This window comes from Mixophyes fleayi, chromosome 11 (genome assembly GCF_038048845.1).
Source record: "Mixophyes fleayi isolate aMixFle1 chromosome 11, aMixFle1.hap1, whole genome shotgun sequence".
Lineage (NCBI taxonomy): Eukaryota > Metazoa > Chordata > Amphibia > Anura > Limnodynastidae > Mixophyes > Mixophyes fleayi.
Genome location: NC_134412.1, coordinates 58,985,476 through 59,008,405, shown reverse-complemented (window position 1 = coordinate 59,008,405; position 22,930 = coordinate 58,985,476). Strand labels below are relative to the sequence as shown.

Here is a 22,930-nt window from a genome sequence, read left to right as displayed (position 1 = left end):
GATAGCAGCTAATTAACCTACTAGTAATTGCAGAACACCAACTGGAAAAAACAGATAGATGAATCCGGTATTTCAAGACCCAGAAAACCAGATGTGCCCACCAATGCTGCTCAAAGAAGGGAGATAAGTGAAGATGAACAGTGATTACTACAAGAGAATCCAACCTGGTTCACGATAATGACAAAGAGGACATCACATACTTTGACCCAAGTATTTTCAATGAAGAAACACAAACTGACAACCAAAGGCATATCTATGCCCTCCTAGCCCTGTATAGTCATCATTAGGTGGTACATGGGAGCATATCTATGCCCTCCTAGGTCTGTATAGTCGTCATTAGCTGGTAAATGAGGGCATATCTCTGCCTTCCTCATCACGTATATTCATCATCGGGTGGTACATGGGGGGCCAGAAATGCCTACATGTGCCCCTGCTAACAACACTGGCACAGTCCGGGAGTCTGCACAGTATTATTGTACCAGAAAACTTCTCAAATCTAGAAAATGGAAAGATTATAGACTACTGAAACATAGCACAAAAGATAGAACATAACAATACTCAAACACTTTATGTCAATAGAGGTAAATGTAATATTCGAATTGTTTATCCCTCCACACCTTGTGTAAACACTTTAGTATTTGATCCTTTATTGTTCCCTTAGTTTGGTATGGTACATATATAAAGCCATTTATTTGCTGCATTATGTATGTCTGATAAAACATGCACTGATATAATGCAGATAACATAAATGTTGTTCAGTGTAGAAAGACAAGTTGTTTAGTGAAGACTGATTGCAATCCTTCAGTCTTTGTCCCTAGCCTTCACCTAAAAAGTGCATATATGTACTAGCACAATCAGAGCTCTCTCAATGGACTTTCCTGTGCCAAAGTAGTAGTTCTAGTTGTGCACAGCGCTGAGTGTTATGTCTGTGAGGGATAAATGGCGGGAACTGATTCTAATGATCTCCAGCTGGCGCACTGGAGAGGAGACTGTCATATACAGGTCATTTACGATGCAAGGGGGCCGTCTCCAGTTACCAGGGTGCATTCAATTGTCGCTATTGAGACCGGAGGACTGGGATTAGGTAAAAATGATACTTAAAAAAAACATAGTAAGCCATGGCCAAATGAATGCTACAGAGCTCATAATTAACCTACGTCAAAGCTGTCATCAAAACAGCTACAATGCACAAGCGGTTAATCAGCTGCAGCTCCATAACTGCGAGCTCCAAGCCTGCGCAGGGTTAAACCAGACTGCAGCAGCCGACGAGAGCCGTGTAATTGAAATAGCCCCGCGACTCGTAAGAACAAAAAAAGCCTTTTACAATAGTACTAATACGAGAGGAAAAGTAGGTTTATGATCAGATACAATGGGTTTTACTTCCCCTCTTGGCATTTGGCGAGAAATAAACCCCACTAAATCTCTCCGAGGGAGACGGCGAATAAATTAATGGGCGGCAGAGGGAGCAGCCTGTGTGTTCCTGTTATCCGAGACGGGCCAAATCGTTCTGACGTTAATGCTCTGATCAAATGCAAAGTCTTTAACTAGGAAAAATAGCAAAAGGAAGAGAGGAAGTTTACCGGGAAACAGACATAAACCACCAGTAGCAGAGATAATGCAGAACACAGGAGGGAGGAGAGGGGACAAGCTGCTGTCAGTGCACAACTGCCAGCTGCCTGCAGTGGCCTTTAACGATCTCTTGAAAGAACATGGTATAGAGAATACTCATCACCCAGTAAAGCACGACACGAGAAGTCCTGCTAACATCAAAGCCACGGAAAGCCTGTGGTCAGCAGAGCATGCTGGGAGTTGTGGTTCACCACACACTGACCAAGCTTTCTCTGGATTTAGATCCTTAAAGCCCCCCCTCACCAAAAATGAAACAGTAACTAACCAATCACTTGTGTTGGCCTCACAGAATTCCTCTGTGGATAATTTTGTGGCATGGGCAAAATATCACGCACTTGCCATTTTACATTTTAGGATATCAAAAGACCCCAAAATGACAACACCACTTGATTGGCAGCTTCAAAGAGATTATGGCAGATGGGGTGATTTTCGAAAAAAAACCAAAAATAAAACAGTCACCATAATGCAAACATGTTTCCCATTATTAATTGGAGGACATAGGGAGGGTCCACAATATGAAGGATTTGTCAGGGAAGACAGCTGGTACAACTACTAAACTGCTAATATGTGAGCATGGCCCTCTTTCCTTGTGTGCTCCTTCTACTGTTCCTTCACCCTCTGTACCTCTTGGCCTGCTTCCCTAGCCCTGTTTTCTTAAGCTTTGGCCTTCTTCTCGCTGATTTCTACCATCCCTTTCACCATCTGTCCCAGATATAATCTGACCTGTGTTTGTATATATTTTTGTATCATGTTGTGTCTTGGTTCTGTTTTCTGTATATGTAATGTACGGCGCTGCGGACCCTTTGTGGCGCCTTATAAGTCAAAGATAATAATAAATAATATATGATCAGTCACACACAATCATTGTCTCCCTCATGACATAAAAATATCTGCAGATAAAGTTCAGTCTATAAAAGTAACATATTTAATTGTTGTAGAGAAGGGACCCAGAAATTGACAAGTCTTTTATCTTGTTGTGTAAAGAACTTTTATGTGTTTGTAGATGAGATCAGAGTGCAGAAACAAAATATTGTTAATAAAAGAAGCAGGCAAGTAGCCTGGGAAACACGTGAAGCGCTACATCTGAGATCCTCTCACTCTGTATCTGCACAGACTCGGATGATCTGAAAAACGAGTTTTGATTCACCCAAAAGTGAGTGCAGCCTCTTGTTTTTACAGTTTGAATTTTTTTAGTTGTACTGCACAGTTTGTGCCTTTTATTCATTTATGGAATAAATTACTTTCCAAACATCTTTACATTGTGTTATTAAATAATAGTTCTAAACAAGACAGTTAAGGAGTGTGTAGAATTTCCCTAAATGGTTGCTATAGCCATTGTTGGGAATACACTCTGAATATCATTTTTTTTTAGCTCATCAACAAAAGGGATTATCCACATAGAGGGAGAAGAATATTCCTCACAGTTATTTATTTAAAGCCGATATTTCACCTTCATTATGCAAGTGCAACACGTATACATTCTGACACACAACTTTGTTCAATCTGAGTGCATTATTGTTTTTTCCTTTTTGCTCATCATATCATGGATTGGAGGGATTATTCAAAATACATATAAATACCATCAACTCCCTTTTGGGTAAGTTTGATATAGAGCGATTTTTTTATTTCCACTAATTGATGGAATGTTACACACCATATTAGATTTACATTTATTTGAGGTTCATTGGAGATTTAAAAACAAACAAAAAAAAAAAACACACAACAAAAAACAAAACAAAAAACAGTATGCAAGCATGCCAGAACTAGGTTTCATACTCCTGTTTTAAAAGTACATGATCACCAACGTTTCTTCACTAAAAATCTGCATGTTCGTGAAGTTAAGGGCAATACATGCGCCACAATGAATGAGTAAATGGTGACCAGAAAGCCTTAGGAGTATGACAAGACAGTGATACATCCTGAAGGATACGGTCACTCCATTTCTTAACCAGTTTGTAAAGGGGAAAAAAAAATGCTATGGGCACTCCAGCAAACATAACTATTCTGTAACCTTCTTTATTGCAATTCAAACTGATATCTGAAACACGTCTGCTATTTTCCAGCAACTCTCTGCCAATCACAGAGCCTTTCCCACAATACATTATTAATGTAGCATGTAACATTCCTGCACTGACAAAAGCAACTCCATACTCCCAAACTAACTGCATACTGCTCTGCCTATTACTGAATTCACAAAATATCATAAATTTAGTCAAATATGTTATGGTCCCAGCAATAAAATGCCTGCACGCCCTATACATAAACAAACATTTTAGTCGTGCATTTAGCTCTTAAAATGTGATAAACTGCCACAAGAACTTCTCTTCAGAGCCAGCGTCACGCTATTCCTGCAAAACCTATACTTGATTAGTGTTAAAATTTGTTTGGACATCAACAGTTCGTGACAACTCGGTGATATGCACACTAGGGGCAGTCACAGATCTCAGTTTCTAAATCTATCTGTACATTGTAATAGTTATAAAGCTGGATTATAAATTCAGTATTGCAGATTACCAAACCGTAAATTGTACGCGATATGCACAGTATTAAAAATACAAGAATCATTTTTGGCTGAGGTAAAAACAAACTCGTCACAGTAATTTGACACTTGTCTGTTTAACAATATATAATTAAATCGGACAAAATATACTATACAGGTCAAGAAATCAAAACAAAGGAATTTATACTTGGCCATCGGTCAATAATAAAAACTTGGGACATTATTATAGATAAATGTTCTTTAAAGACAGAGACTGTTAAAGGAAACCAGAGACAGGTGGCATCTATGGCATATATGCCACATACATTGATTGTTAGGGGGGGTTCCCCCCTCTCCCCCAAAAAAACCAAAACACGTGAGAGAGCTACTGCGCCGTTTCGGCAGCTCTGTACTATACAGCACCGCCGCGGCTGCTTTATAGTATAGTGCCGCTATGTGGTGCACTAAGTTAGCGGAGGGGAGGGGTTTCTGGAGACCCAGAAACCCCCACTGTGTGCGCCTCTACATGGAGATTTAAAAGGAGTACTTTTATTTTTCCCGTTTTAGTTACACTTTACTTGTACAGGATTATCAAGGTAACCAACAAAATGATCATGAAATTTCATGGTAAAATTTGGTTATTCACCCCTTGTTCCTTTTTTCATAAGAGTGAGGAAAGGGCAATTTATTTTATTTTTTATCTTTTAAAGATAGGATTATACAGTGGATTACAGCGTTTCGTCCACTCTAAACCGTAAAAAGAGGAACCTGTTACAGCACCTATATGGATATTGACTGTTGAGATTGTGAAACTGGTTTGTTTATTAAGCTTTAAGAAACAAACCGTGTGTCTCAAAGCTTCATGTGATTGAAAGCTCTAAGAACTAGTCTTCTTTCTATATTACTAGTCTATAAATATAAGCCTGTTTTGTATAGTCATGTCATTATCTGTAATTTTCCCTATCATACACTTCTACAGAATACATCTTTCATACATAAAAGATAATGGTCATATGGGTTATTCCGCACACTATAACAACACGGTAAGGATACCGTGCGCAGGGAATACTTCTCACAAACACCATAAGAACAGGGGACTGATGTTCAAATTACACGGATGCCACTTTTAAGTGTGCATTTTTTTTTATTTTTCATTTATTTTTTATCCATCATCTTTAATGCCTCCTAAAGGTTATGAAGGAAGGAGGACTTGGCTCCTCTATTAGAACAAATGCTGCATTATTTACCAGCTTCAAATAAATATCAAATCCGAGGCATGAAATGTTACTTAGTACAATCCTAACATCTCACAGACCTCAAAGAGCTAGCTATTCCTCCTGAGCATAAGAAGCACTTCACACGCATCTCTGGCATTCCTCCCGAACATCTTCTAGAATGTAGACGTGAAGGAAGCATCTTACCATTTGTACACAAAAGTGTCCTGCAGTGCCCCTATCCCTCCATCAGTAGGGTATATATAAAGGGAACACGGCCAGGAACAGCCCCCAGTCTGATTTGATCGGCTCCAATGCCTTAAAGACAGCAGGACACCAGCAAGACCACTGTGCAACCTCTGACCTTACCAAAAGAAACGTACATTCAAACTATACTATAAAAACATGCGCAAGTATATATAGCATTGCTACGGCTCAGTGATAACAAAACAATCTGTCACCTAAACAAAACAAAAAATAGATTGAAGACATCAGATGTTTTAGACCTAGTTGTGCTAATCAGAGAATGCTAGAAGTTAAAATGTCATAAAATTAATGTATACATACACACAACACCCCAGTAATGACTCACTGTAGTCCTGTCACGTTCAATTACTGTACCCAGATTGTTCAGGCTTCAGACCAAGGTGAGCTCTTGTTAACAAGCAAGCAAAATCAATGTTCAACAAACGGCAACCACATGTTGCTTTCTTTGTACGAGTAGTGGCAGAATGGCACAGGCAATGGTCCACATAAGTAATTAATTTCACAACCTGTGGGAGAGGGTTAAAAATGACCTGTCACAGATCTATAAAAGATAATCTAGGGGCTAAAGAGGACAATGTATAGGACTCATTACATGCAGCCCAAAAACTGCAGTGTAAAGAAAGATAAATAAAATCATACCTCATCATGCTGTAATGTGAGGGCAGAGAGACCCAAACAGCTCAGTGCTGCCTAGAAGCAGGTATTACAGATTCGTATGGCACAAATGTGACAGCTATAAAAGTACATTTCTCCATAGAAAGCAATATTTGTAGCCAGCTGAACAAAGCCTGTGGGTTATAGTCTAAGGTACACTATTCCATATTGCAGTTTTCAGGGACGTTAGGTGCCAAGTATAAGTCAGGAAAAACCAGTTTAGTTTAATATATATATATATATATATATATATATATATATATATATATATATATATATATATATATATATATATATATATATATATATATATATATATATTTCCAAATAGGGCGGCCAGGCTTCAAGTAATAGTGCATCCCATAGAGAGTGTGTGGGGGGGTGGTCCAAAATGGGGGACAACTCTATTAAAGATAAGGGGACAATAACAAAACCACTTGTTATAACAGTGGACCCCAAACTTTCTCAGTTAGAGGCACTCCTAGGGTCTCTATTTTTTTAAGGCACCCCTAAGCCAAAATAATTACCAAGTAGTCCCCGGCCTTGCTTGCCAATGGCCCTGGCCGCAGCACTCCTGTGTGATCGCCGTGGCACCCTAGGGAGCCACGACACACAGTTTGGGAACCACTGTTTTAGAATGCAAATATGCCCCCCCCCCCAACTGATACTTAATCTTGCCAGATTTGTTGCACCCAGATAAGTATGGTGGTCTTCTGAGAAACAGCGACCTTTGCGAGGGACAGGCCTGCATGCAACAAGGGCAGTGTCAAGATTTGAGGAGGGGGAATGGAAACAAGTAGAAAAGTCAATGAGAACTAATACACCTTTCTCACTATAATGCCTGGTCAGACACAGGATAATGAACAGTTTTAACCCGTGTTGTTACCCTTCACACTGCACTTTAGTCCCAGGTAAATCCCGGGTCGCTGCCTTTCACACTGGATCAGAGTCTGCTCAGCATTCTAAAGTTGAGCCCGTCCAATGAGCCGTTTTTAACAGAACCCGGATCGGATAACCAGGGAACACCTTTCTCGGCCCGCAGCGTAACCGGCTCCAACCCGAGTCACCCCGTTCACACAGACACACGACCTGGGTTATTCCCGGGCACGTGCCTCTGTGTGAAAGGGGTATTAGACAGTGGAAGGAGCAATGTTCACCATATGCTTAGAGTACTGATGGGAAGAAAATGCAACTATATATTAAACGAATTTCATGCATCCAACTTGTTATAAATCCTCCCAACAAGTATCTCAAAGTCTCTAAAACCCCAGCAAAACCGGAGACTGGAGGCACAGCACAGATGATGCAGCATCTCTAGCACAATAAGAGCAGTCATCGTTAAAACTCCCAATGTAGTAGATATTCTCAAAACAGCTGCACGTATGCTTGTTATGTCGTCCTGCTGCAGTACACACTTCCAGAGAATGCAAAGATACAAAAGCACCTTGCTGCAGTCCCATGTAATCTTCCATCACACGTGTGTGTGGCCACAGCAGGGATGCAATCTTCAGATCTAGTCCTCTGCTTGGCAAACCTTTGGGTGCATGCAGAGTTATTTTTATTTGTGAGCTGCCTGATTTAGCATGTTACAAAAGGAATGGCGTTCATTTTATTGGCAATTCGAAGTGACAAATGAGGCGTGAAATATCATCAGGACAGAGTTGGAAAAAAATGAAATACTCAATTTAAAGCAACGTTGCATATACTCCCTCCATTTCTATCCCTATCTCCTCTCATCCTTTTCTTTTCAATCCTTGCTATTTAAATGACTACATGAAAAAGTGGGAAAAGAGCAGAATTCTAAGCACATTATGCACATTCCCCAGAAGGTCCATAATTCTCTATATCCCAACTCTCTAAACAGATATTATGGAGCCAGATTGCAATGTATAGAGTCTTTTCATATAGGTCATAGTACAGACTACTCTTCCCTGAGCCACCAATCAATGAGTCTAGCCCACTCTTCTTACTGTCTTCAGATAAACACAATATGCCACTGCAAACATTTACATCACTAATCAAGATCAGGGAAGTAAGGGGTTAACAAACAAAAAACCTACAACTCAGTAAATGTCACTGGTTACATGCAGGATGGATCATTCATTAGCAAAGGGGGGACAATTCCCCCACCCGAAAGCAAAGACCTCATTCACTTAGTGCATGTACAACACAGTCATGAATAGGCACATTGTTTTGTACAGAAAAGGCAGCCACAGCACTCCTGCGCCTGGCCCCCTCGTCCTCCAACAACCCCCTCATTTGTCAACAAAAAGTTCCCTCAAAGACTCTCTTGTTCCCTCCCATAAATTGCCCCAAAATAGCACCAATTCCCTTTGCTACAGTAACATGAGGGGTGGAGGAAGCAGATACAGGACGCCTTAGGTCACAAAAGCCATTACTAAACTCAGTTATCCTACGTCGTTGTCAGTCAGACCAAGTCTGCACTCAGATATAGAAGTTACCTGAAGCACAGTGGCATCGGTGATAACAATCCATATGAGCAAGGGTTGGGACCACTTTCTGACCTACCCGACATGTCTGCCTATGATGTGATCAGCAAAGCCGTGGTTCTCATAATATACACAGCCATACAACAACCTTTATTTTTATAGTATAATAAGGATATACTTTTTTTTTTTAAGTTTACATTCTCTGTAAATAGGACTATGGGTCAAACAGAAAACTGACATTTCTCTACATATCTGTTAATTAGGAGCCTCCATGTTAAGATGTCAACCACATATTCAATAGGAAAAGGTAACCCTCGCAGTGAAGGTATCAAGGAAACAAAAAAAGGGAAGAGAGACCACTTAAACGTACAAAGCTAAACCATTTGAATGAAGCACGAACTGACACACAAACCAGTAACTTTTAAATTGTTTCAGTGTCATGAGCCCACCGAATATGTAGCACTAAAGGCCAGTAGAGTCTAGTGATATTACTGATATGTATGTGTTGTCTGTACTTTGACGCAAACACAAAAAAAAGTGATTTAGAAAACAATTTCTTTTGAAATTATTTTTGACGATTGACCCACTAACAGATGAAGATGTGAATGTTGATCTATCTGTAATGATACATCAGCAGTGGTGGTAAACAGTCATTATTCCACAGTCGTCAATCCTCCTCCGTATTAATCACTTAACACAAAGGTATCTTGAGGGTAGAGGGAAAGAGAACAGGGAACCAATTAGTGTACCCCCAGATCCAAAAAAAGTCTAGATTTCCTATAGTTTAGACCCAGGATCTGAACCAAGTACTCTATCCCAAGAAACAATCTTATTTTCTGGGTCTCATTCCAGCAGTGCTAGTATACAACGTAGGATGTACCTACATGGCAGGCATCACACATTTTTATACCAAAAAAGAAGAAATGAAACTGTTGAAATAATTTAAAGAGCATTGGCCAAAGGTTTTTAATAACAGGGGAAAAAAACATTAATAAATCTTTATATATGTGCACAGGAAGAACAACAACTTTACATGACGCACAGTAAAGCACAAACATTTAGCTGTAATGAACCAATATTAAAAATTACACTAGCAAAAATAAATTAAAATACATTAAACACTATATACACACCATGTATTTGTAACTAAACTGATGAACATATGGATATAAACTACTCAGAGCACAGGAACTTTGTACTCTGCATAATCTGCTTTAACTAATTTTATTGAATGCTGCAGTACATTTTGTTCTGCAAAATAAAATAAAAACCCCCACAGACTAATCTTTATCAAAATAGACACTTGTCTTCCCACCCTGCCCTCTCCAAACTTCCCCCACCAGCCTCAGGAGCAGCCCTCATCTCTCTCTACTTAGGGATTGCACATATCTGGTACGGAAGAAAGGGTCCCCAGGATGTCTCCTCCAAACTGTTGCACCCAAAACCATAAGACAATTAATAACACACAGACATATAAGTAAAGATAAACAGGAATCACCCACAGCCTTAATGAAATAATATAACAAAAGGAAGGCTGTTGAGACAACTAATAATTTAATTCATGCAAACTAATGATGGCCATAAAAACTGCATAGCTATTGGCATGTGCTAAACAAAACAAAACAGAAAAATCAGTTATTCACAGTGACAAGGATAGGGACAGCCAGTTGAAACAGAAGAAAAAGAAAATATGGCTGGATGGTTGGTAACAGGTAGCTACAGGTGAAGCTTCCACCTATAGCCATTCCTGTTTATTTACCTCCAACTAAGCATTAACCACCCGACCAATCACAGGGGCACAATACCCCCTACCACTCCAGCAAGGAGCAGAAAGGGTTCCCCAATGTACAGTGTAACCCCCAATCATATTGCGACAGACCGTTTTAGCCTAAGACATTAAAACAGGCGTTTCCTCTTCTCTTGCACATCAAATACAAGTAGTAAAGAGTGAAAAACGAATAATAAAGTGTACACTAGGAGCAGAGGAGATGGAAGATTCATTTAAAACGATCAAGTCCAAATGAAAATTGTTGCACATTGTCCTTACAGCTTCAATATCAAGATCTGCTGTCTGAGAACCCAAGTCATGTTCTTAGCACTTCAAGGGTTAACATAGGAAGGAAGCAGTTTTGAAAAGAGACTATTTAGAAGTTGAGGGGATATGAAGGTTTTGTTGTTGGGAAGGGTTAACCTTATAAAATTTAGAGGGCATGCCAGCAAAGAAATTAGACAGATTCAACAGGGTTTTAAATGAAATCTAAAATATTATATATATATAATATATTATATATATACACACACACATATACATACACACACATACACACATTTGTGATTATTACTACCATCCATTAGCACCAAAATATTCTGCAGATGCTATTCAATCAGAGTTAATCTGAACATACTACCATGACATCATTACAGCTCTATACATTAAAACTGTAGATAAGCAGGCAATGTTTGCTAGAGGTCAATGAAAATGTGTTACCTACTGAGCTAGTGCTACTTGAGGAATATGAAATATGTCCCTGTAGATGTGGTATTTTCAGCAAACACTTAAAAGATAGCTAAAACCTAAAAACAAGCACTACTAGTAACATTGACAAATACATATGTAGAAGTTCCAAACACTTATCAGAATGGAGGATATTTTATACAAAGTTGTAATCTCCTTAAATCTACAGAAGAACACAGACAGTGGGCCTCTATCAGTTTGAAATACAATAGTCAAAATAAATATGAGCATAATAAATAAAACAAAACACTGAGCTGAATATAGATAATGTAAACACAACAAACATCTTGAGTTCTTTCAAGTTTAGTTCTTGTATCATCATCATTTATTTATATAGCGCCACTAATTCCGCAGCGCTGTACAGAGAACTCATTCACATCAGTCCCTGCCCCATTGGAGCTTACAGTCTAAATGCCATAACACACACACACGCACACACAGATACTAGGGTCAATTTGAAGCAGTCAATTAACCTACCAGTATGTTTTTGGAGTGTGGGAGGAAACTGGAACACCGGAGGAAACCTACACAAACACGTACATAAGTCAACTCGTATTATACGTTTATTGGTCCTTCAAACCCATCAAGATTAAGCTTTAATATACTATTTAGTTGTAGACTTGATCACTGCTGCATTGTGTGCTATATTAGCTCACCCTACTATGGAGTATATAGAGATATGTGAACACACAGCTCTGCCCCACAAACTTTTTGACTAATGATCACACATTTTGAAATCCAGTTATATATCAAGGAATCTTGGAGGGTCAAACACTAGAGATTTGACTAGATTGCCATGATCAAAAATATTATGTAATTGCAATTGTGCCAGGTATAACCAGATATTCTCCCATATCCAATCTATATGATAGGGTCATACTTTATAGATTTATTGACCAGTTACAATCTTACCATGTAATGAAAGCTACTGTATAAATAGATGTATGTATGGCTAAAACCCCAATGTTTTTCTTAATCACACAACCTTCCACTCAAGACAGCTGAATGAATATCTTGATCCACAGCCAGTAGCTGCAGTATGTTATTAAGCCAGTACCTGCCAGAATGGACCACATGGGTTGCAACAGATAAGATTCTACTTTCAGATAATATTCTAATATCCTACTATAATATGCAGATACCAAAAGGTGTTTGCCACACATCATTCACTGCATTCATTTTAAAAACGTATCCCTAAGAATACCGAATAGAATATAATATAAAATCACTGCCCACACATGTTCCATGGTCAAAACTGCTGGCTCCTAAATTATATGTTAGTTTGCCCATATCTGAGCTGAGCAACACACAAAATCACTCTACTGTACCCAGTAGGAGTATAGTACAAATGTATTTGCGATCTTCATTCTAATGAACCATAAAGTGCTGCTTAAAACTTAAAATCTCTCCCACTCTTCTGGATTTCTGTTTAGAGGGTACGTTTTACTCCACCCAAGTTTCACTCTTCAACATTCAAGCGCACACAAAATCCTGCCATATTAAACTTAGGACCGTCACCTGTGTTTCACCCTTCCTCATTCATGAGACAACTAAAATACTTTTTCATGTTCTTATCATAACCCATCTAAGTTACTGTAACACACTACAACCTTCCTCTGAATAGACTGGCTCTGCTCCAATCTATTATAAATGATACAGAAATTCTTATACAACTTTAATCATAATCCTCAAGCACCACTCCATTGTGTCACTCTATACTGTGCCTGCCACACACAGAATACAAATCAAACCCGCATAAAGCCCATAACAATATCGCACCTCCTAACCTCACCGCCTCACAACTGACACACACCGAAACAAAACTTGCACTCCACAAAAAAACCTGCTACTTCTTCCTATCAGATAACATCCTAATTACCCCTTCAGGATTTCTATTCTCTGCCAGAGAATGACAGTACGCTAAAAGCTAGACCCACTCGGCTGGATATTTTAAAACTTTTTTCTCCTGTAACACAACAAACTGTTTTATAATGTCCACTAACCATTTATATCTGCGTGCTAGCTCAGATTTACACTACCTTACGTTTCAATCCCCTTTTTTCCTTAGGCTGCAAGTTCTTGCCAGCACATACCTCATTGCTATTGTTTCCTAATGCCTTGTAACCGTTAAATCGGGTTTGCAATCGTTATAATGGCCTGTAGATTTTGCTTATTCTGCACAGCACTGTGGCAGTGTTCAAATCTAGAAAACACTTCTCTACAATTCAAGTCAATCAAGTAACCGTTTGACCCAATTCAGATGGTAACCCTCTAAACCCAAATATATATCTCACACTCATTCCCATTATCTCTAAATAGGTATACCATCCAATCTCAGCATATCATGGTAATCAAGTGAACTTCCACAGATCAGTTTAAATCAGCCAAAAAAAGAATCTTCTTTCCCACCTTTCACGCATGCTACATCAGAATAAAGATTCTGTTTTAGCTCTCTCTACACTAAATAACATACCTACCTTCCCTACCAATTAAATGCATTTAACCCATCCTCCCAATGTCAACAAATAATAATGATTTACTCTTTTTACTTCAGTCAGATGTAACGGTGATCAAAATTATAAACAACAAAGCCACACTGCCAAAATATAGACATCAGTCTTGTGTGATACCTTCTTAACATTTTAGGTTCTCCAACGTGTTGCTCATAGCTACGGTCTCAGCTTGAACTGGAAGCACAAGACATGCATAGCTTATTTCTGTTTTCTGGAATAGTAAGGGAGGGGAGGACATACATAAGCACAAATCATTTGCATGGTAATGCAAGAGCAATAGTAAAGAGACGAGTGTGTGAGAGGAGAACATTTATGTATAGTAGATGTGACTATGCTTCTATTCTACCATCAAAAGGTTGAAGCAGAATTGTTACTAATGAGTGGAAGAGGAATATATTGGAAATGGGTCTTTGTGATTAAAGATTTGTGCAGGACACAATGCAAGGTGGTATAAAAGCACCCTTGCAGAACCAACCTGGCAAAGCTAACTGGGCCACAAGACGACCTTCGTGCAACAGAAAATGTCAACATTGTTTACGGAAGTTCACCCTACATAGAAATAAATCTCCAATGTTTAGCAGTGTCAATAAACATGGAAATTTAATCATAAATCCTTACATATAAAGTTGTAACAACGCAATTTTTTCACAACCACAATATCTGAAATGACTGTCAGCTATGAACTCATTGAACTACATTTTTAATAGTTTGGGGTCAACACTGGGACCCAGAGTTCAATACAGACCATTGCGCTACCTGTGAGAAGTTTGTTGTCTCTGTGTTGCATGGATCTTCTCTGGGTGCTCAGTTTCCTCCCACAGTACAAAAAAATATACTGGTAGGTTAACTGACTAATTTGACCCTAGTGTGCATTTGTGTGAATGTGGTGGACAACTTCGACTGAATGCTCCACTGGAGCAGGGACCCACGTGAATAAACATCTCTCCGATTGTGCAGCACTAGGTAATATATGTTGGTGGTATATAAAGGATGATAAGGGTATAAAAACATTTATGCTGTATTTGTTTTATAACAGGTGATATGTAATATTTAGAGGTAAATATTCACGCTTGGCAATGGTGTTAGAAAAAATATACGTATTTTTGCGAAGACTAAAAAGGGACCAATTGTAAAAGACAGGAGAATATTACTGCATGATAAGTGGAGAGAGCCTGGATGATTTTTTTTTTTTTTCTTTCAGCAATGGCTAAAGGGTGGGCAAAGGCTTTACAGGGAGTGCATCTGTGTGATGGACAGGGAGAGCTTGAGAAGTATTTTCTGTGTTTTTGTTCTCCAAATGCAAACACTGCCCTCTTGATTCGGAGCTGTGCCAGAACAGTTGCAGCTAGAATCTAGAAGAACACGAATGACCAGAGTACAGCTTCACAGCAGCAAAGACAAAAATCACTGGAGACAACGCAGGCCGTACCGGATACCCAAATTGAGTTCTTCTTCCACAAAATATCTTGCCCTACTTTACTGCTGCAAACATAAAAAACACACAACACTTTCCTATTCATATATGTCCGAAATGAAAACAAAAGGGGTATAGTGCAGATATTATATATATTTCTTAGTAAACAGACATGAAAAGCAGCTGAAGCCAGCAGCTCTGCAGACACTTTTACATACACATTGCACAAGCATCAGGTTCTACAGAGTAGGAATCAGACTGCAGGGAACACAACTAGAATGAATGGGAAAAGACAGGGCTGTGGTTCATCTCAAGCAGCAACAGAAATACTAAAAATTAACATCCCCTCATATTGGAATCAAAGGATTCTAAGTGAACAATGCTGACATTTAAATCTTACATACATCTCCCTCCCCCACCTGAAAACCAGCCCCCTCCATTTACACTCAGTGCCCCCAGGGAAGGTGTGTGTGTGTGGGGGGGGGGGGGGGGGGGGTAGTCCAAGCAACAGTTCGAAATCATTCACACCGAAACCTTACAAAATAAAGAATCCCTGTTGCAAACTAGGACTGGTGCAAATTCTTGTTATGGTACAAAAGATACCCGAGTGGTCTCATACCACATACTGAAGCATATTTCACGAGAATTATACATTTGTGCAGTGAACTCACTAGGATGCATAAAGAAAACACAAAACATAACAGTACTGATATAAACAAATCTAGTACTGTACAGCCAAACCACCCTATGCAGTGTTTGAGCACATTCATACGTTATACATGTACTACGCAGTGATTTATCCATCTCATCAATATACTGTAGTAGACGCAGCTACAATACAGGATTAGAATGCCACCGTGCGCTCAAACATCCACAGCATAGAGTTAAGACACCAGTGGGGCTATTCCAATTAATTCTCACTCCCCAACTCAAACAAACTCTTTATTTCACACATTGGTACCACCCAAATATATGTTTAGACCCCATAATGCACAGAGCAGAGTCTTCAGCTTGATATCTTAACAAAAACACAGAGGATGATCAACCACTTCAAAAGCCCAATACAATAAAAACTGCTGTGCAACAAGTGGCTGTTTGAAAGACAGGGTTAAACATTATGTGCTTCACACTTCTTTCCCTTCCTTTATTTTTCACTTGTTCACGCTTACCCTTCTGTCTACCCATTTCTCTCCCTCCTATTCCCGATTACCCTCCCTTCTCTCTCCCCCATTCCCTTTTGTTCTTCTCCTTTCATCTTCTTTCCCTCTCATCTTCCCTGATCCTTCCATCTCTCTTTCATGTGAAATCTCTCTCCTCTCTGGCTATCCTCCCTATGCTCACACTCCCACCCTCATCACTGATTTTACCTCTCACCCTGTACTACTTGCTCTCTCCTATCCCTTCCTCAGCCCCATGCTTTATTTACCCACATTTCTGCAGAGTGCTATATAAAACATATTATCTACACTATTATCTTAATATTGCAAAATATTCCTTTCTTCCCATTTTTCAGATTTTTTTTTTCAGTTGTATATTCTGTTCCCCTCATCACCTTTTTATCTGTTTAACTTTATCTTTCAGACATAAATCAACTCATTCATTTCCTAGTTTCTGCCTGCATTAATATATTACTACTCCTTACACTGCTCCCCCCACTTTCAGCTCCCTGTACCCCCTTTCCCCCCAATGTCAATCCCTTCCTTGTGTCCCGTGCAGATCTCTTCCCTGTGCCCCTTGTCCACTCGCAGTTCCCCTCCCCTGCACCCTATGCAGTTTTCCTCTTCCTGTCTATAGATCTGGTCCCTGTCTCCCCAATACATTCTCCTCACCCCATCTACTTTCCCTCCATCTTCCAAATTAAAATCTCTCCCTGTAGTTTAAGCACATTTCACTCTGCACCACTCCCCTCATTCATTTCACTCTCTATTCCCGATTCATTTACATACATCACTTCTCCTAACATCTCTCTCCTTCTTTCCCTCCATCTCTCTCCTCCAGGATGCTGTCTATCCCTCTCTCTAGTGGCATTCCCCACTCTCTTTCCTTGTCTGTTATCCTCCCTCTCTCACTCGCTCTACCCTCCAGGCTGCTGACTTTCTCTCCTCTGCATTCCTCTCCTTGCAGGCTATTCCTTTCCCCCGCTGCCCCTCGGTTAAATTCCCGGTAATCTTTTAGTTTAGCGTCATAAATTATTCCAACACCATGGACAGCGTAGACGCGGAGAGTAACATAAATCAGCGCAGATGCTGCCCACTGTGTTATGACGCTAAACTAGGATATTACCAATCCCCGCGCACTCTCCCTTCTCCTGCTCCCTGATTCCTGCTCTCTGCTTTGGAAAGCAGCTTAGCTTGAAGTGCCGCTCAGGGCTCAGCGTTTCCCCTATGTACTATTTTAAGGTATTCGCCTATTTCCTCTCTCTCTCCCCCAAGATCTCCTCCCCTTTCTCTCGATCCCCGGTACCTTGCTGGAGTAATCCGGCTCGGAGCCCGCTGATCAGGAGAAGGAGGAGGAGAGCGGCTCCGGGCTGACTCGCCATGTTCGGCACCTGCTTCACTGTGCAGCTTCTGCTCGGGGATAATCACATGCTAATCATATGCTAATACATGCAGGAGAGGGCTGGCGAGTTCAGGAGATCACGCCTCCCGTCCTCCCACTGACGTCACAGAGGGACGGCTTTGTGACGTCACAATGCTCTCTGAACCGCTCCAACCACGTGTGCTGTAAAGTAACAAACAGGGAGAGGAGGAGGAGGAGGGGGAGAGTAGTGGGCAGAGGAATGGGAGGAGGGGGAGAACGGGAAGGGGATCAATAATCGGTGGATACTTAACGGAGGGAAAATAGGGTATTGAGAAGTAGGCGGAAAATAAAGGCAAAAAAAGAGTCTGTGCTTCTCAACACAAATATAAAGGTAGTAATAAGCGATCATCGGTGGGGACTCCTGACCCTGAGATTTCCTCAGTATAGCACACTTGCTAAACAGACATAGATGAACCTATAAATCATTAATAGTGACTTGTAGTAAGAGTAGTGTCTGCCTCCAATAGTTTGCGTGTGGCTGACTATGAAAGTTGTTGTAATGAGACAGACTGGTTCACAACAGTTCAGAGCTATGTAGATAAATAATGTTGGAGTTTGGTGTATTGCTCATTGCTGGGGAATGCATACTGGTTTTTTTTGGTTACAGCAATCATGACACTGAGCAACAATTCTATGGTATATCTATTACTGGTCATTCAAGTTGCAATATCAGGCAAGTGTCTTGCGACCAAACAAATGGCCATTATGAAAGGTAATAAGTCAGTTGTGACAAGACACTGATCTTGCCAGTTAGCATCCACGTGTGGCCATAACTAGATAGCTGGTATGAAATCTACATATCGGCGGATGAGCCTAGATTGTCATCTAGGTTCCCAATAGTTAGCGGGTGCCTACTAAAAAACTGAATAATGTCACCTCCCACCGCTGGCAAAATGCCTGAAGGGGAGCATCCACAGGGCTTGCACTGACCATGTATAAATTCTTAGGGGCCTATTTATCAACAAGTGTAATTTTATTAAAGCACACTTAGGAGTATATTTACTAAACTGCGGATTTGAAAAAGTGGAGATGTTGCCTATAGCAACCAATCATTCTAGTTATTTATTTAGTACCTTCTAGAAAAATGACAGCTACAATCTGATTGGTTGCTATAGGCAACATCTACATTTTTTTAAACCTGCAGTTTAGTCAATCTAGCCTTACTGTCATTTAGGCTCAATTTGCAGTATCCTTCAAACTCACTATTGTTGCATCGCAGCAGATATTGTGGATATCTGCTGCTTTGCATTCTATTTCATTTTTCTGAGCAGTCGCCATCAAATAGTATGGTGACTGCTCCCTAACGCAATCTAGAAAGTTGCGAAAATTAGTAATTTTCGGACACTTGTTATGTTAATGTACGTCAGCTGAAGCTGGCGTACATTAATGTAATTGAAAACTTCCCTAGCTGTCAGCTCTGCTCCGCAGAGCAGAGCTGCACAGCGCATGTGTGGAGGGATCATGTGATCCCTCCGTGTCACATGATAACAGTTCCTCGTTAGTATAGTCTTTTTGCGCATGGCCGATACTTTTGGTTGGGCATGCGCAGTAGGACTACAACAAAGATGCCGGCATCACAAGTTTGTTCGCAGTGACCAGTCAGTGAAAAGGTAAGTGCTACACTTCACAGGGACAGCAGTTTATCGTGACTGCTGTCACTGCGGAAGTTTTTTCATAAATATGAGAAATAGTTAAATCCTTATTATTGCGATAAGAATTGCAAACTATTTTTCATTTTATGCATTTGTTGATAAATGTGCCCCTTAGCCCATTACATTTCACCACCTGCAGTACTGTTACTCACAAAACCCACAAACACACACGGCTGATCCTGCTGCTTGAGCAACCAAATCGCCATGCAATTTAGCCACACATGTAGGTAGCCAAATCCGATGAGCTTCAACACCAGGCCGAATAGCTTGTTCACTTCCGGCCTCTCTGCAGTCTGTTAGACTGACTGCACACTCACAAATATACCATTCATTTTTTTGCTACGCTATCTGTTGTAATTTTACAGTATGTGTGTCCAACTTAACAAAAGCTCTGGCTGGCTGTTGTTATTGCACATAGCAGAAGTAACCAAAGTGCTAAAACTGATATAATTGCATGTTGCTACCATCGAGGGAGCTCACTGAATAATGAGCATTGCTGGGTGACCATATGACACATTCCAAAACAGGTCGTAACACAGTTTGTGTTAAAGCAGAAATTCCACATAAACATTTTTGTCTATAAATAGCAAATTAAGTATATTTTAAGCATGCATTTTATAGACATTTTTCTTAAGCATGTATTTTATAGACATTTTTCTAAAGCATGCATGTTATAGTCATTTTTCTTAGCGTCCCTCCTACAAATCATTATCTTCTTTTCAAAATCTCTGGAGGGAAGACAAGTATGACTGGCAGTGATACAGACTCTCAGCTGGAACACATTTGTATGTCAGTAAATCAGGCTTGCAGATGAAAGAGGGGGCAGATTTTACAGTGCATGAGCAGGCTTAGCTCGGAGGGCGTTCCAAAGCCTCTCTGCCAGGCGCGGGCTGGGAGAGGGATGGCCTGGGGGGCACACAGGCGGCCGCATCATATTACAGGGGATGCGGCCGCATCATTGATGACGCGGCTGCATCCCCTGTCATGTGATGCGGCCGCCTGTGCACTGACGCGGCCGCATCTGATGACATCGGATGCAGCCGCGAGGGGAGAAACTGTTTTTTGCATCCGGGGGGCGGCCGGCCGGCCTACCCCCCGGCCCTAATAGGCGTCTAACCCAGCGGCCCGGGGGGCCCGCCACTGCTCTCTGCTTACCACATCATATGCCATGTGATTGGTTGCAATGGTAGTCACATGACACTGCAAACCATGCAGATCTATAAATCATTAATAAACCAAGATATATAGTTTAATATTTCTCTTGATGTCAAAACGGATTTTTAAATAGAACAATTAATTTATATTCAATAAAAAATAGCCACCGATACATAGTAGGTTGACAGGTCAATGTTTCAAAATGTTGCTAGTCTAGTCTTTGTGTGTGTGTATATATATATATATATATATATATATATATATATATATATATATATATACTCTACACCAGTGTTATTCCGACCCCAGATGCAGATATTTTATTTTAAGATTAGGATGGGACAGACTAGTCATACAGATTAGTTGTACAAGTTCTCATTGGTTTTATATGTACAGTCATGGCTAAAAGTTTTGAGAGTGACACAAGTATTGGTTTTCACAAAGTTTGCTGCTTCAGTGTTTTTTACACCTCTTTGTCAGATGTTGCTGTGTTATACTGAAGTAAAAGTACAAGCATTTCATAAGTGTCAAAGGCTTTTATTGACAATTACAAATTTATGCAAAGAGTCAATATTTGCAGTGTTGACCCTTCTGTGTGAAGACCTCTGCAATTCGCCCTGGCATGCTGTCAATCAACTCCTGGGCCACATACTGACTGATGGCCGCCCATTCTTGCTTAATCAATGCTTGGGAGTTTTTCAGAATTTGTCTGTTTTTGTTTGTCCACCCACTTCTTGAGGACTGACCACAAGTTCTGAATGGGATTAAGGTCTGGGGTATTTCCTAGCTATGTATGCAAAATTTGTATGTTTTGATCCCCGAGTCACTTAGCTATAACTTTTGCCTTATGGCAAGGTGCTCCATCATACTGGAAAAGGCATTGTTCGTCACCAAACTGTTTTTGGATGGTTAGGAGAAGTTGCTCTTGGAGGATGTTTTGGTATTATTCTATATTCATGACTGTGTTCTTAGGCAAAATTGTGAGTGAGCCCACTGCCTTGGCTGAGAATCAACCCCACACACGAATGGTCTCAGGATGCGTTACTGTTAGCATGATACAAGACTGATGGTAGCGCTCACCTTTTCTTCTCCGGACAAGCATTTTTCCAGATGCCCCAAACAATCTGAAAGGGGATTCATCAGAGAAAATGACTTTGCTCCAGTCCTCAGCAGTCCAATCCCTGTACCTTTTGCAGAAAATCAATCTATCTCTGATGTTTTTCCTGGAGAGAAGTGTCTTCTTTGCTGGCCTTCTTGACACCAAGCCATCCTCCAAAAGTCTTTGCATCACTGTGTATGCAAATGCACTCACACCTGATTTCTGCCATTTCTGAACAAGCTCTGAATTGGTGGTGCCCCGATCCCGCAGCTGAATCAACTTTAGGAGATGGTCCTGGCGCTTGCTGGACGTTCTTGGGTACCCTGAAGCCTTCTTCACAACTATTGAACCTCTCTCCTTAAAGTTCTTGATGATCCGATAAATGGTGTAGGTGAAATCTTACTAGCAACAATATCCTTGCTTATGAAGCCCTTTTTGGGCAAAGCAATGATGACTGCACACTTCTCGGCCTTTTGGCTAAGATCAAGTGCAGTTGTGGCAGAGCTGCACTTGGTCCTCTGGCCAGGGGCAGGGTGAGCTGCGTTGAAAGCCCGGGAATAATGTGCCCCCGGAGTGGCGATCCGGGGGTGCCAAAAAATCACAGGTCAGCAGCACCTTGAAACAGATATAATGTGATTATGTTGGCACGTTAGACCAATTTCAATATACGCACCGCCTTTTTATTCTTTGCCCCGGCCTTATGGCTGGGCGAGAAAATTTTTACAATAGCCCAGCCATGAAGCTGGGGCCGTAACCACTCGGCACTTTATTATTTTTATTTATGACACGCCTTGTTTGTCACTTTTATGTTGATTGCTCACGGATTTTTAGGGGTGCGGCTAGGCCCTTTTGGGCTCTGTGTCACCTAAGATCTAGGGGGGGTTGTGTGGCCTTTTGGTTCCTGCCCCCCTGAACCCCATCGTTGGCTCAACCTTCCGGGGGTGAGCTAGTTGTCGAGCCCTGGGTGAAGCCTCGGTGGATCCCAGGGCCAAAGGGACCCCCCCCTAGCCTTGCGGCGAAGGGGGGTCTGAAGACCCTTGCCCCCTAAGGGTCCTTATGGATCCGGGGGTCGGGGTCTAGGGCCTATCCTTTTTGAGGAGGGCCATGGGCCGCACCCTAGTACACGTTTTTTAAGTTTCGCACTTTTTTCCATTTATTAGGGCACGAAAGCACTGTTCCCGGGCTTTCAATAAAAAAAAAAATGACTGCATGTGTTTCCTTGCAGATAACCATGGTTAACAGGAAGAGCAATGATTTCAAGCACCACCCTCCTTTTAAAGCTTCCAGTCTGTTATTCTAACTCAATCAT

The 22,930-nt window shown here is 40.7% G+C and overlaps 1 protein-coding gene and 1 long non-coding RNA gene across 6 annotated transcripts in view; both read right to left on the bottom strand.

Moving 5' to 3' along the window:
• Nucleotides 1–17,732, bottom strand: part of CADM1 (cell adhesion molecule 1) — a 181,377-nt gene extending 163,645 nt beyond the window's left edge. For 4 of the 5 annotated variants that reach the window (XM_075190674.1, XM_075190675.1, XM_075190676.1 and 1 more), the window contains exon 1: nucleotides 17,599–17,715. In XM_075190674.1, the coding sequence (XP_075046775.1) occupies nucleotides 17,599–17,674 (76 nt within the window). In that variant the 5' untranslated portion in view covers nucleotides 17,675–17,715. Of the gene's footprint in view, nucleotides 1–17,598 lie in introns of all 5 variants that reach the window. The other variant, XM_075190678.1, reaches the window with a different exon arrangement.
• Nucleotides 11,680–16,763, bottom strand: LOC142107318 (uncharacterized). Its single transcript, XR_012679937.1, has 3 exons — nucleotides 14,197–16,763; nucleotides 13,839–13,932; nucleotides 11,680–11,732 (listed from the first exon to the last, which is right to left on the bottom strand). It is a non-coding gene; the product is annotated as an uncharacterized LOC142107318 (long non-coding RNA).
• Nucleotides 17,733–22,930: the final 5,198 nt, after the last annotated feature.